Genomic DNA, 16,530 nt, shown 5'->3' with positions numbered 1-16,530 from the left:
TAAAATGCTCTTATTCAAATAAAGCTCATAAAAATGTAAAAAGATAGAAATTCATAAATTATGGATTATTTTATATGTAAATTAGCAATAAATCCTCATAAGTGCCTATATTTTAATATGAAATATTACTGAAATTAGACACTTATCAAAACCCGCGACCAATTTGGATGAGTTAAGACAACGAGCATCGAAATTCATGCAAATGGAAGAACTGAGAGAGTTTCGAAATCAGGTAAGGGTTGATGGAGGTGAAAAGAAGGTGATAGAAAGATAAAGTGGACCTATGGCTAGAAGAGCTAGAGAAGAATTTAGAAGCCGAAAGTTCCAGCAATACACACCCTTAAATACAAACAAAACAAGAGTCTTACAAGAGGCCATGGCGGCAGAGATAATATCACCACCTAGAAAAGCGAGAACACCGGAAAGGGCAGACCACACTAAACATTGTGAATATCATAAAAATCATGGTCATCATACAGAGGAATGTATTGGGTTGAAAGATAGGACAGAGGAATTAATTCAAGCAGGGCAGTTGAAACGTTTTGTTCGAGGAGGAAATACAAGATTGAGGTTAAGTCCGGAGAGAGGGTTGAGAGGTGGTGAGATAGGAGAGAGAAGGGTGGAGAGATTTGAAAGAAGAGAAAATAAAAGAGTAGAAAAGAGAGATGATAGGAGAGGTGGGAGGCCGAAAGGAAGAAATGATAGAACTTATCAAAACACGCAGTCAGTAAGGCGAAGTAGGGAGCGAAGTTTGGGGAGGCCTGTTAGGGGGTTTATAAACACGATTTCAGGTGGTTTCTCTAGAAAGGAATCCTCATTAGCAAGGAAACAACATTGGAGAAGTATCAGAACCATTAATCATATTTTCAAAAGAAGAACTTTGCCACCAATGCTTTTTACAGATGAAGATTTTCAAGAAATTGATCCTGATCACGACGACCCTATGGTAATAACGGTAAAAATAGATGAATATGCCGTCATGAAAACCTTGGTCGATCAGGGGAGTTCGGTTGACATTTTATTTTGGGATACTTTCAAAAGGTTGCATCTAAGAGAAGAAGATATTGTACCTTTCCGAGAACAAATCATTGGCTTCTCGGGGGAAAAAGTTAGCACGAAAGGATACGTTGATTTGATGACCACATTTGGAAGAGGCAGTAAAACTAAAAAGATCAAAATCAGATATTTGGTGGTTGATGCTTCTACATCATATAATGTGTTGTTAGGGCGATCTTCTTTGAACAAGTTGGGGGCAATAGTTTCAACACCACACTTAGCCATGAAATTTTCAACAGAGAAGGGGGAGATAGCAACGGTCTATGTTAATCAAAAAGATGCTCGAGAGTGTTATGCAGCAGGTTTGAAGATGAATTTAAAAGCAAACAACGATACTGAAAGAATGGTGGCAATGGCAGATTTGGACCCAAGATTAAATGACGAAAGGTTAGAACCAAAAGAAGAGACCACAACTGTGGTATTGGGCCGGGACGAGAAACAATGAACTTATGTAAGTGGAAGTTTGCCCGAAGAATTGTTGAACAAACTCATCACAGTATTACGTAACAACAAAGGCTTATTTGCTTGGAAACCATCTGATATACCTGGAATTGATCCGAAAGTAATTTGTCACAAATTATCTGTGTGTCAAGAAGCGAGACCGGTATCTCAAAAACGAAGAAAGTTGGGAGAAGAAAGGCGAAAGGCGGCAATTGAAGAAACCGAGAAGTTGATGCAAGCTGGTTTCATTAAAGAGGCTCAGTACACGACATGGTTATCCAATGTGGTACTTGTCAAGAAACCGAATGGAAAATGGAGAATGTGTACAGACTATACAGACCTGAACAAAGCTTGCCCGAAAGATACATATCCATTACCCAACATAGACCGATTGGTGGATGGGGCATTTGGACAAGAGATGATGAGCTTTCTCGATGCCTATTCGGGGTATAACCAAATACAAATGTATGAACCAAATGTTCCAAAAACAGCTTTCACCATAGATACTTCAAATTATTGTTATAAAGTGATGCCTTTCGGTTTGAAAAATGCTGGAGCAACATATCAAAGATTGATGGACAAGGTGTTCAAAGATCAAATTGGAAAGAAAATGGAAGTGTATGTTGATGATATGGTTGTAAAATCGGGAGAGGTAGAGAAACATTTGAGAGACCTTGAGGAAGTGTTTGCACGCATAAGAGAATACAATATACGTCTCAATCCAGAAAAGTGCGTTTTCGGTGTCAAAGGTGGAAAACTTTTGGGCTTTATGCTAACCAACAGAGGAATTGAGGCAAATCCTGATAAATGCGAAGCAATAATGAAGATGGGAAGTCCAAAAAACTTGAAAGAAGTGCAAAGACTAGTGGGAAAGCTAAACTCATTGTCAAGATTTTTACCAATATTGGCTGAAAAAACTAAACCAATAGTAAACTTGTTAAAAAAATCCGAAACCTTTGAGTGGAGTGAAAAGTGTGAGCAAGCCTTTTCTCAAATCAAAAGTATGGTAGCTGAACCACCAATCTTAGTTAAACCTGTGTCAACCCAACCCGTCATAGTATACTTAGCAACTTCAAATGAAGCCATAGGAGCAACATTAATCCAAGAGAACCTGGAGCAAAAACCGATATATTTTGTAAGTAGATCCCTCCAAAATGCCGAAACCAGATATTCCAAGGTTGAAAAAGTTGCCTTAACACTGGTGTACGCCGCAAGACGTCTTCGGCCATATTTTCAGAATCATCAGATAATTGTGAGGACAGATTATCCAATATCTAAAATTTTGAGAAAACCAGAACTTGCAGGTAGAATGGTGACATGGTCAATGGAGCTTTCAGAATATGGAATCAAATATGAACCAAGAGGACCAATCAAAGCTCAATCCCTTGCGGATTTCATCATCCAGATGCCGACAACAACACAGCAGGAACAGTGGACATTATATGTAGATGGCGCGTCAAGCAAAAAAGGGAGCGGAGCAGGGATAGTACTTGAAGGACCAGACAACTTCCAAATAGAGAGGGCATTGAGATTCGAGTCCAGAACATCCAACAACCAAGCCGAATACGAAGCTCTTGTTGCAGGATTATTATTGGCTAGAGACGTGGGAGTCGAAAATGTCATTTTGCAAAAGTGACTCTCAACTCTCAATGGGACAAGTACGGGAGGATTATCAGGTAAAAGATCCATTATTGATGCAATATTATCATAAGGTTTAAATATTATGCAATGTTTCAATAAGGTCGAAATAAAATACATTCCGAGAGAATTAAATATGAAAGCAGATTCATTATCCAAATTGGCAAGTCAACAACGACAACTACAACATAACTCAGTCATACAACAAACACTCAGTCATCCGACAGTTGGTTTAGAGGAATGCTTCAGTATTGCAACATCAAAGGATGAATGGATAAAAACATATATAGAAGTAATAAAGAACCAAGAGCAAGGTGTTGAATTGGATACAAAAATGACAAAGAAAGTAGCTATTTTTGTTTTAATTGGAGATGAACTCTACAAAAGAGGACATTCAATACCTTTGTTAAAATGTCTCTCAAAAGAACAAGCTCAGTATGTAGTGAAAGAACTTCATGAAGGAATTTGTGGTTTACACTGTGGAGCTCGAACAATGGCAACAAAAGTTTGCAGAGCCAGATATTACTGGCCAACACTCCGAGAAGATTGTGAAATCTATGTTAAAACATGCAAAAAGTGTCAAGAGTTTGGAAGTTTAAATCATATACCAGCACAAGAGTTGCAAGGAATTGTTTCTCCATGGCCATTTGCTAAGTGAGGAATTGATATACTTGGTCCATTTCCACTTGGACGAGGGCAAACTAAGTTCATGATAGTAGCTATAGACTACTTTACAAAATGGATAGAAGCAGAAGCGTTGACTAAGATAACAGCTCATCAAGTTCAAACATTTGTATGGAAAAATATAATATGTCGATTTGGAATCCCACACACCATTATAACTGACAATGACCGACAATTCATTGACAAAAACTTATGGAATTTTGTGCAGATTTGGGAATCAAGTCAACAAGTACTTCAGTTGAACATCCACAGACGAATGGACAAGCGGAAGCTGCAAACAAAGTTATCCTTGAACAGTTAAAGAAGAGGTTAGGAAGCGCCAAAGGTTTGTGGGCAGAGAAATTGCCAGAGATATTATGGGCATATAGGTGCACACCACAAACTTCAACTGGTGAAACACCATTCAACCTCACATACGGAACAAATGCAATGCTACCCGTAGAAGTAAATGAACCAACATTACGAAGGCAAATAGAAGACTGGAACATTAACAATGAATGTTTGAGGACCGATCTTGATCTTATTGAAGAACTTAGAGAGCGAGCAAAAATAAAAGAGGCAGCAGTAAAGAGAAGAGCGATGAAGAGGTTCAATTTGAAAGTAAAATTAATAGACTTTAAAGAGGGAGATTTGGTATGGAGAATGCGAACTGATGCACGAAAAGATCCACGACATGGAAAGTTGGCATCTAACTGGGAGGGTCCGTTCAGGGTACTAGAAAATTTGCAAAATGGAGCTTATATATTAGAAACTTTGGAAGAAAAAGTGATACTAAGAACATGGAATGCAAGTCATTTAAAGTTTTATTTTAGTTAAAGTAGAGGATATACGAAGAAGACTGTGTACATACTTATCAATCAATGAAGAAGAAGCATTATCAAGTAACAATTTATCTCGTTCACTTTCATTTATTCGGTCCTGGATGATTTCACTCCAAGTGAAAAGCCACCCGAAAAAAATATCTACTTATAATACCTTCGGTCTTGGATGATTTCACTCCAGGTGAAAACCCACTCGAAAAAATATCTACTTATAATACCTTCGGTCTTGGATGATTTCATTTCAGGTGAAAATCCACCCGAAGAACACATACTTATATTACTTTCGGTCTTGGATGCTTTCACTTCAAGTGAAATCCCTCCCGAAAGAATATCTCGTGACCCATAATAATTGTCGAATAGTGATGCCGAAAAAACAAATAACAAATGATTGCTACATCGAATAAATTAGACTAAGCCATACTTCACAACATCATAAGCCGAATATTAAAGGCCAAAACGCGAGATTAAACTATCTTCGACTGAAAGAATAAATAAAAATCTAAATCACAAGAAAGTTGTTTTATTAAAAAAAAACCAATATTAAAACCGACAGGTGACATTTGACATTAATTACATTAGGTTGTCTAAACTACATCTTCCATTCATATCTATCGTCGTTAAAATTATCAACTAATAAACCATTAGGTTAAATTAAAATATTCTATATAACTTGATATTATACATTCACAATCTGACCAAAAGAATTCTTGGGTCTTCTACTAAGAATTCTTTTTAATGGTTACAATTCGCGCGGAGAATCCACCATTTTGAACACTTTAAAATAAAAACCGAAAGGTACTCGGTGCTTTAAAGTTTCAAAAACCGAAAGGTAGTCTTGTGTTAAGGTTATTAAAATTGAAAAGTATAAGTTAAGCACTCAAAAACCAAAAAATGGCATTTAAAACATTTTCAAATGACCGAAAGATTAAGCATCCAGAGGTTAAAACCGAAAAACAAAAACAAAATCATGCAACCGAGAGGTTACTACCGCGAAATCAATGATAGTCGACAAATGAGAAACAAAATGTAATACCCAATAAATAACAAATAAGATAACACATTATAAAAGAAACCAATAAACTTTATACGTACTAAGGTTCCAAAAAAGGGATCACATTAAGAATGCAAATATCCATACATGGATTAGCATTCCAAAAAAAATTCACACTCGTCAAGTAAACCGAGAAGCTATAAACAAAAAGATTAAAACCTATATCCACCTAACTCTCAATATTAATATCTTTAACATCATCGTCCGAAATCTCATTAGCATGAACTAAATCACCATTATAAAAATCCTTCTTAACATCAAAGTTGCCTTCATCAATAGGAATTTTATAAAAATATTTTGCTTGTTGAAGGGCCTTCTCAAAGCCAAGTTTATGTTGTTCAAAAATAAAGCTTTCGGCTTCAAAAACATTAATCTTCAGCTGACTTATCTCTTCATCCATAAGCTTGATGGTGTTTTTATCAGACTGGTTCGCAGAAGATAACTCTGATACCTTTTCACTCAAAAGTTGATTTTCTTTCAGAAGTTGAGCGTTCTCTTTACCAAATCTTAAGTTTTCACTCTTCAATTCAGAAATTTCCTTTCCAAGACCTTCCTTTTCAACCTCTTGTTCATTTTTCTGCTTGTTCATCTCTTCTAATTGCAAAATAAAGAGCTCATTTTTTCCTTATATTCAGCAAGATCATTCTTCAACTTTTCAAACTCAGATAAAGACACACAGTTTCCATTCTTCGCTTTCATCATTTTCCCAATCAAAAGACTTCTACTTGACAATTCAATAATAGAATCCGCCAATGAAGCAACATTCGTATTTTTCAACATATTGTAAGACGATTCACTAAAAGAAGTTTGAACAAACTTCGCATATTTTGTTGAAGCACTAAAAATTGTTTCAGAAAGAGGTTTAGTCGAAACATTTTCAGCGTGGCGATGGCGCCGAGAGGAAGAATGTGATCTCTTGCTACTTCTATCTCGTTTCTTTGACTTCTTCGAGGGACCGGCAACATCAGCATTATTTGTAGGTTCAACTGCTTCAACACGTGCAACGGGTTCCACAACTTCTACTTCCACCATAGGATTCACCACATTCTCACGCCGAGGGGTTACATCACCTACCTTGTTCAGCAGTTTTGAAAAATAAGATCGAGCTTTCGGATTTGTGCTTGCCATCAGAGCTGAAAATCAATAAAAAATTTAGCAAAGTTAAAAAACTCATCCTATAAAGCGAGAAAATGTGAAACAACCACGTACCAATAAGATCTTCTCGGGGACTTGATGAAGTATACAATTGTAGCAAGGCGCGAGTGGGAATTTGGTACGAGAGGTGACTAAAAACTTCAATAACATGGCGATCAGCCACACCCATTGAATGAAAAGATATTGAGTTAAACTTCACGGGATCTCTCGTCCAATACAGAGGAAACATTGGAGAATCTCCATTAAAAAAATACTATCGTCCTACCGGCTCTATTAGAATTTTGAAAAAACCTCCCTCAAAATCCTTATATGAGGACGTAAAAGGTTTAAGGAAACAAATATTGGATTTGCTGATAAGGGATAACCACCCTGGCTGTGTACCAGGCCGAGAGCTATAATACTACAAGAAAGAAGCGGGACTAGGAGAAAGCGATAATAATTTACACAAAATACTAAAAGCTTGCATTGCAGCCCAACTATTAGGATGAAGCTGAGAAGGAGCAACATTAAGGAAATTAAGAACGCCCATTTGAAAGTTGTTCAAAGGCAGTCGAATATGAAGATCTCTAAAAAAGCAAGCATAAAAATAAAAAAAATTCATAGTTATCACCCTCTCAGCCATGGCAAACATTATCAACATCCCCAACACGCCGAAAAGAAATAATATCATTTTCAATGTCAGAATAATAAATTTGAGAATGGGAAAGAAAACTACGAAGTTCGCTAGCAGAACGATACTTAGAAAAAAACTCTCGGACTTTAGGATTAACCCACTGATAACCTGGACGAAGATTTTTCCGAGGCTTAATAATTTTGAATTCTTGAGGAGCATCAACAGTAGGAGCTCCATTTGAATCATTCATACAAGAAGGAGTAGCAGACGAAGACTTCGAATCAGGATGATCTTCTTCTCGAACCACTCGGCCAGTTGATTCACCACCCACGCTTGAAAAATCATCAGTAGCAGAAGAGCTCGAAAGTGACATATTACCTTTACAAGAACCAAGTGAAGATTGAAAGTGAATTTCCTTTTGGATAGCAACGAGACTCATACAAAACCATAAAAGGTTGAATGAGAAACCTATTTATAACCCAAAAATAAACCCTAGAATTTGAAACGTTGCAACAATATCAAACCGTACGAAAATATATCATCTAATGGTTAAAACAACAAGTTCACGTCAAATCATTCAGTCTCAGCAAAATAAAGCATGAAAACCAAGGCATTTAATATCAAATCAAATCAAATTTCAAAATTATTATATCATATTAAGACACAAATACTTTTATTTAAACTTAAATAAACTATTTCTGTCTCGGGGGCTAGTGTACTGGTAGGCTAAAATCGAGAGGTTTTAGGCCGAGAACTAAATACTAAACGCAACCGAGAGGTGATAGGCTAAAACCGAGAGGTTTAGGCCGAAAGATGAAAGGTTATACATAAAAGAATAAAACAAAATATAAATATTATTATAATAAGGCCTTATTAAGATAGAAACCTGCATGAGGGGGTGTGTAAATAATAAAAAGGTGTAGAAAGAAAGTCCAAAGATAAGGTGGAAAGCCCATTAAAGAAACCCTATAAATAGGAGGTCAACGTAAGAAAAAGGTAAGAGTGATTTTTATCTGAAAAACGTTAAACTCTTTTTGACTTTGGCATCGGAGCGACTTGCAGGTACACTCCCCCCCCCCCCATCTGTGTGAAGGAGAAGCCGAGAGTACCCGCCGAGAGGAGAAGTCGATAGCAGCCAGCGAGAGGAGAAGCCGATAGCAGCCAGCGAGAGGAGAAGCCGAGAGCAGCCAACGTGAGGAGAAGCCGAGAGCATTTACCTTGAGGAAAAGCCCAGAGTATCCGGTCCAAGAGGAAACCGTGAGAGTCCAGCCCAAGATCGGAATATTTATGTAAGAGATAATCTTGTTAACCTGATTCGAGTGTCCTTGGTCCCTGTTGTAAGAACAGTTTCTATAGTAACTGATGAGCATATATTTATTCACACTCATTAGCCTTATTCATAGATTATTGGACTATAATAATAAATAAATTCATTGTTTTAATTAATATTCTTATAATTGGGTTTATTTGGGCCTTAACTATTATTATTGTTAATTTTGTGTTTTTAGAGTAAATTATCCGGAGGAAGCATCTACCTTTGTGAATGAGCCAAATATGCAAAAGTCCAAGTTGCTTCTTGAACCAAAACAGAAAACAAATTCTGAGGAGAAGAAAGAGAAAATAAAATCTACAATATCTCAGAAACAGAATTGGAAGCAAATATTCTGCAAAATACAAGAATTCTGGAAAGATGGAAACTTGGAAACGGTTAACAAAATATAAACTACAATATTCTCTCAAGATCCTTGGAGCATAAAAGCCTATAAAAGGACACAAGCATCAAGGAGAAAGGGAGAGCTTCATAGGGTTTTCTTAGTTTATTTTCTTCTTAGTAATTCTTTTGTTTTGCCTCCGCATGGAAGGCTAAACCTTTTTGGTTGATTCTTTTGTAATTCCCCATTGAGTTCTGAGGTTTTGTTCAATAAAAGTTTCGATTTTTAATTCTCTATAGCAGTTGTTTTTATTGTCTAATCTTCTGGAAAACTGGTTTTTGTGAGAGGTTGTACTTGAACGCATGATTGAGAGTCTTCCTTATCTTAAACTTTGGTTTCTTAGTTAGTTCGCATTGTTCTAATTAATTTCTTGGGCGCATGATTCAAGGGAGAGGAGGTAAGCATTCCCATGGAGTATACGCATGGAACAAAATGGCTATTGATTAAACTAGTAGACGCATGCTTTACTGGTGAGTTTCAGTTGAATCAGATCGGCGCATGTTCAATCTGGTTTAGCTCTGTTGGAGGATTGAAAAAAGATTAATCTTTAGAGAACCTATGAAGAATTCAATGGTGGAAGAACTTAGGATCAACCGCTTTTTATTTGCTATTTTAATCTCTTTTTTTTATATTTTTTGCACAACTATCTCAAACCCCCCTTTTTATCTTTATTGTTATTGCTAACTTTTATTGCTTGCAGATAGATTTTAAACCCTGATCAACTGATTTTACTATTGGATTCGTTGGGAGACGACTTGGGGACATTTGTCCACAATTATACTATCATCTCTCTAGTGTTAGACAAGTCTACGCTAGAATCATATTAATTTGACAGCAAAACGACAACTATCAAATTTGGCGTCGTTGCCGGGGAATTCAATTTGATTTTGGTTATCAGGTTTTTCTTTCTTATTTGCATAACTTTTTTTTTCCTAATTTTTTTTTCTGCATATTTAACCTGTGTTTTGTTCCTTTTAGTTTTTATTTATTTATTATAGCAATAAAAAAAACGAAAAAAAATAAAAAAAAATCTAATATTTAGGATATCTCTTACCTTTATTTTATTTTGATTTGTTTTTATTTTCTTTCTATATATCTTTTATCTTTATTTTTTGTTTTGATTTGTTTTATTTTCTTTCTTTATATCTTTTATCTTTATTTTTTGTTTTTATTTTATTTTATCTCCTATATCTTTTATTTTTATTTTAGTTTATTTTTATTTATCTCTTATATCTTTTATCTTTATTTTATTTTTTGTCATTCTTTATTTATTTTTGTTTCTGTTTCATTTTCATTATTGATCTTTTTATTTTCCATATTTATTCATTTTTACATTTTTTTTTCTTCTCATTTTTTTATGTGTAGCAATTGCATTAGTTTTTCTTAAGGATTTTGCATTTAGGGTAGACACTTGAGTTGCTACTCTTTGTTTTTTTTTTAAATTGAAAGCAATTCAGGGAAGACTCTGGCTAGGAAAGACTTGGTATTTAAGTTTGTCCATTTGTGACTCACCTCTCTTTCCTGGGAGTTGACTTGGGTTGTTTCTCTAAAAAAAAAAAGATTTTGCTCTGAGGAGTCTAATAGGATATTCAATTGAAATACATGTATAGTACAACCTCGTCTTCTAGTTCATCACCAACTACTGCCGAAAGTCCTAATTTTGGAATTATGGACGAACGGACCCTCAGAGAACTTGCTGCTCCAGATGTTTCCTTCCAAACTATGTGTATCCAATACCCAAATATGCAATGTGAGCTTAAATCTGGTTTGATACACTTGTTGCCTAAATTTCATGGCCTTGCCGGTGAAGACCCTTATAAACATCTTAAGGAGTTTCATACAGTGTGCACCACCATGAGGCCAGCTGGGGTCACAGATGAGCACATTAAGCTTAAAGCATTCCCTTTTTCACTCCAAGATGCAGCTAAAGATTTGCTATATTATTTGCCGGCAGGATCAGTGACTAATTGGGAAGGGTTGAAAAGAGTGTTCCTTGAAAAATTCTTTCCAGCATCTAGAGTCACATCAATAAGGAAGGACATATGCGGGATCAGGCAACAAGATAGAGAAAGTCTCTATGAATACTGGGAGAGATTCAAGAGGCTATGTACAAGTTGTCCATACCATCAGATTAACGAACAACTTCTAATACAATATTTTTACGAGGGTCTGATGGCTATTGATAGACAAATGATAGATGCTGCCAGTGGAGGAGCACTAGTTGACAAGACGCCAGCCGCTGCAAGACAACTGATTGAGATCATGGCTTCTAACAATCAACAATTCCACACACGTAGCAACTCTGCAGCACCTGTTCGTGGAGTTCATGAGATGACAACTAATTATGCGGCTGATCATGCTCAGATGAAGGCACAACTAGATGATCTCACATCCATGATGAAGCAGCTAACTATGCCTCAGATGGTTGCAAGGGTATGTGGAATTTGCACCGCTAACCATGCCACCGATGCTTGCCCCACTCTTCAAGAAGTTGAAGGAAGAAACAATGTTGAATGTCCTCAAGCTTATGCTGCAAACATCGTTAATAGTGGATGGAGGAATCATCCGAATCTTAGATGGGGTAACTCACAACAACAACAACCATCCCCACCACCAACTTTTGTATAAGAAAAAGGTGGATCTTCTCTAGAGGATGTAATAAAGCAAATGGCTGAAGTTAATACGCAATTCCAACAGAGAACAAGTGAAATAGTACAAAGAACAGATGAAAGAATACAAAGAACAGAGGTAAGCATTCATAACTTGGAAAATCAGATTGGTCAGTTAGCCACTCGTATGAATGAGATGAATTCCAAAGGGTCTGATAAGCTTCCCTCCCAGACGACCATCAATCCACATAATGTCAGTGCCATCACTCTGAGAAGTGGTACTCAGTTGCAAGCACCTATGCGAAAACCCACCAAAGTAGAAGACCAACTGAGATCGTCTAACACCTCCAACATTACTACTACTCCAGAAAATGATGATCAAAGAAGGATCAACACAAGGAATAAGGACATGGATGTTCCTCCTAGACCGTCTCATGAAGTTGATATACAAGGAGGAAATACTAGTCTCGACAGACCATCTATTCCTCTTCCTTTTCCACAAAGAGTTGTTCAGACGAGCAGAAAAATGGAAAACACTGACAAGGAGATTCTCGAGACATTCAGAAAGGTTGAGGTAAACATTCCTCTACTAGATGTTATTAAACAGATTCCTAGATATGCCAAAATTTTGAAGGATTTGTGCACACATAAAAGGCATCTTAAAGGGAATGAAAAGGTAAACATGGGAAGGAATGTTTCTGCTCTCATTGCAAAGCCTGTTGCGGCAATACCTGAAAAATGCAAAGACCCGGGCATTTTCACCATTCCTTGCATAATAGGCAGTAACCTATTTGAAAATGCGATGCTTGACTTGGGAGCATCTATAAATGTTATGCCTTTATCTGTGTTTAGTTATTTGTCTCTTGGTCCTCTTAAACCCACAGGCGTAGTCATTCAACTCGCTAATAGGAGCACAGTCCAACCTGCAGGACTTATTGAAGACGTCCTTATTCAAGTAAATAAACTTGTTTTTCCTGCAGATTTCTACATTTTAGACATGGGTGGAGAAGATTCAAATTCTAGTGCAACAACCATCATCTTGGGCAGACCTTTCCTGAAGACAGCCCGTACCAAGATTGATGTTCACGCGGGTACATTGACTATGGAGTTTGGAGACAATCTAGTCCAGTTCAATATCCTAGATGTTGTGAAACACCCAGTTGAAGATCACTCTGTGTATCATCTTGACATTTTGAATGATATTGTGGATGATAATGTGTTGGATTTTCTAGGGGACTGTAATTTTTCTGATTCAATTGATTGGACAGACGCTGAGATAGATGAGTTTATATCGTCTGATGTTCTAGATTATTCTAACCCTAATGAATTGCAGGTTGTTGAAGTCTCTCTAGGCACTAGTCGCCCTCCTGTGCAGCCACCACCACCTCCTGACATACCTCTCACTTCATCACCAACCCCAAGACCATCTACCATAGCTAGACAGTTTAGTCGATCCTTTAACCACCATCACATCCAACCTAGACCATCTTCAGTACCACTTGAGCATAACCTTCAATGCTCCAACTCCATCAACACCAATCCATTAGCTCACCTTTTAGGACACCTTGCAACATCGCCACCCCTAGACGATCCCATATCAGAAAAATCCATTAGATTGTCTACATTATATAAGTCTATCTCTTCCATCTATTCATCACACACCACCACCCATTCATGGAACCATCTCTACCCCTACATTCGCCCCCCTAACCCGTGCCAGTCATACCCTAATGCACAGAGGTTCTTCACAGTAGATGTTCTTCATGTTTCACTGTCTACACCAAGATTTTGTATGCCTTGGAAAGATTTTCCAGCAATCATCATCTTTGTGCTACACTATACCAAGGCCCTTGGCTTATATTGTAGAGGAGATGGTTGAAGAGATTTGTTACAGTTGCCACTTCCCTCAAGCTGAATGAGGGAGTACTTCTTCTCTCACTTTTATTATACACATTTATTTGTTGATTTTGCATTGAGGACAATGTATGATTTAAGTGTGGGGGAGGAGAATCATAGTTTAGGATTTATCTTTTGTTGTTTTATTTTGTTTTTTAATTTATTTGTTTGAATTTATTTTTGCTTCTATTAAAATAAATAAGCTTTTTAGGATTGTCTAATGGCTGACATGTTTTATAATTCTTGAAAATCTTGGTTTCTTGATATTTGTTGTTTGGATTTTCTTACAAATTGATAAATAAGTTGGTTATGAGAAATTTTGGGTTGAATCTTTTGATAGAATGTCTCTAGTGAGTTTTGAGCCTTAATTGATATATCATTTAATACTCTTTTTAGTGTGTTTTCACTCATGTTTGCTTATACTCTAGAACTTAGCTTGATTCTTTGTTTTACAACTGTGATTTACGCGCATGAACTGATATGATAGAGGCATTCTTTGTGTAAATTAACCCACTAGCCATATTAGCCTACCTTTATGATAATCCATTTGTTAACCCCTTGATCCTATAGCCTTTTTCTTATTTTTAACCCTCATTACGAGCCTCAAAACAGAAAAACCATGTTTGTCCCTACCTTAGAAGATAAAGGAGCTTTGAAATTATTTGGTAATAGGTTTTTGAATAAGTGTGGGGTGTATCTCATTTTCATAATTTACCTCTTCAGTTTTAAAGAAAAAAAAAAGGTAGGAAAAAAAAAAGGAATACAACAAGAAAAAAAGCAAAGCAAAATAAAGAAAATAAGAGTGGATCCTTTAATATATTGGATTGACTGTCTACTATATGAAAAAAAATTATATCTTAAAATAAAAAGAGGAGTTGAATTGTTATAATACTTACACTTATTTTTAGACCTATCCTCCATTGCTCCTTTGTTTTTCTATGGTTTTAAGCCTAATTTCCCCATTTTACCTACCTTTACCTTAGCCTCATTACATCCCTTATGAAGTCCTCTTGATCTTTGATTGCATGTTTTTTTCGATTGTTGTGAATATTAGAGTCTTGCTAAGCATATGGTAGTGTTTGTCTGCATGAGTGCTAAGTGTAAATACAAACCCTAAACACTTGAGAGTATGAGAGTATCCAGTGAAGTTTTGTCAATTTTGATTCAACCTTCGATTTCAATTACCTGCTTGTATATTAAAATATAAGAATTTCCATTCACATTTTTCTTGATTCCTTGATTTCTTGAAATTATATCATGTTTGTCATTATGCATTCTTAGAATTTGCTATTTGTTATTTGCATTATTTTTCTTTTCTTTTTAAACCTTAGAGTGTTTTGCCCGGGAGTGCAAAAGGATAAGTGTGGGGGTATTTGATGAGCATATATTTATTCACACTCATTAGCCTTATTCATAGATTATTGGACTATAATAATAAATAAATTCATTGTTTTAATTAATATTCTTATAATTGGGTTTATTTGGGCCTTAACTATTATTATTGTTAATTTTGTGTTTTTAGAGTAAATTATCCGGAGGAAGCATCTACCTTTGTGAATGGGCCAAATATGCAAAAGTCCAAGTTGCTTCTTGAACCAAAACAGAAAACAAATTCTGAGGAGAAGAAAGAGAAAATAAAATCTACAATATCTCAGAAACAGAATTGGAAGCAAATATTCTGCAAAATACAAGAATTTTGGAAAGATGGAAACTTGGAAACGGTTAACAAAATATAAACTACAATATTCTCTCAAGATCCTTGGAGCATAAAAGCCTATAAAAGGACACAAGCATCAAGGAGAAAGGGAGAGCTTCATAGGGTTTTCTTAGTTTATTTTCTTCTTAGTAATTCTTTTGTTTTGCCTCCGCATGGAAGGCTAAACCTTTTTGGTTGATTCTTTTGTAATTCCCCATTGAGTTCTGAGGTTTTGTTCAATAAAAGTTTCGATTTTTAATTCTCTATAGCAGTTGTTTTTATTGTCTAATCTTCTGGAAAACTGGTTTTTGTGAGAGGTTGTACTTGAACGCATGATTGAGAGTCTTCCTTATCTTAAACTTTGGTTTCTTAGTTAGTTCGCATTGTTCTAATTAATTTCTTGGGCGCATGATTCAAGGGAGAGGAGGTAAGCATTCCCATGGAGTATACGCATGGAACAAAATGGCTATTGATTAAACTAGTAGACGCATGCTTTACTGGTGAGTTTCGGTTGAATCAGATCGGCGCATGTTCAATCTGGTTTAGCTCTGTTGGAGGATTGAAAAAAGATTAATCTTTAGAGAACCTATGAAGAATTCAATGGTGGAAGAACTTAGGATCAACCGCTTTTTATTTGCTATTTTAATCTCTCTTTTTTTATATTTTTTGCACAACTATGTCAAACCCCATTTTTATCTTTATTGTTATTGCTAACTTTTATTGCTTGTAGATAGATTTTAAACCCTGATCAACTGATTTTACTATTGGATTCGTTGGGAGACGACTTGGGGACATTTGTCCACAATTATACTATCATCTCTCTAGTGTTAGACAAGTCTACGCTAGAATCATATTAATTTGACAGCAAAACGACAGCTATCAGTAACTAATTTAGATACCATTTTATAAACTAAAAATTATTAGTTACTAAAATGGTATCTATTATTAATAAAAATTATAATATAATTAGAAACTATATTTTTGATAGCTAATAATAAAAATAAATAAAAAATATAGAAACCATTTTTTAGTCTCTTATTGAAATGTAATTGGAAACCATTTTTTTAGTCAATTTTAATCTATTTTAGAAACTAATTTTTGGTCTCTAAAAATAATAAAATTAAAAACTAAATTTCTAATTTCTAATCATCGTATAAT

At 35.7% G+C, this 16,530-nt stretch overlaps 1 protein-coding gene across 1 annotated transcript; it reads left to right on the top strand.

Annotated features, from left to right (window-relative positions):
• The first annotated feature begins 376 nt into the window (after positions 1 to 376).
• LOC137822213 (uncharacterized) lies at positions 377 to 1,501 on the top strand. The gene has a single exon (XM_068627112.1). The coding sequence runs from the start codon at positions 377 to 379 to the stop codon at positions 1,499 to 1,501; it is 1,125 nt and encodes a 374-aa protein (XP_068483213.1).
• Positions 1,502 to 16,530: the final 15,029 nt, after the last annotated feature.

Source organism: Phaseolus vulgaris, chromosome 9, assembly GCF_000499845.2.
Source record: "Phaseolus vulgaris cultivar G19833 chromosome 9, P. vulgaris v2.0, whole genome shotgun sequence".
NCBI classification, from domain to species: domain Eukaryota; kingdom Viridiplantae; phylum Streptophyta; class Magnoliopsida; order Fabales; family Fabaceae; genus Phaseolus; species Phaseolus vulgaris.
Note: the sequence above shows the minus strand (reverse complement) of the source record. Positions and strands in the feature narration are given on the sequence as shown.

Excerpts from the sequence above, each read along its gene's own strand:
- LOC137822213 (XM_068627112.1), top strand. The coding sequence starts at position 377 with ATGGCGGCAGAGATAATATCACCACCTAGAAAAGCGAGAACACCGGAA.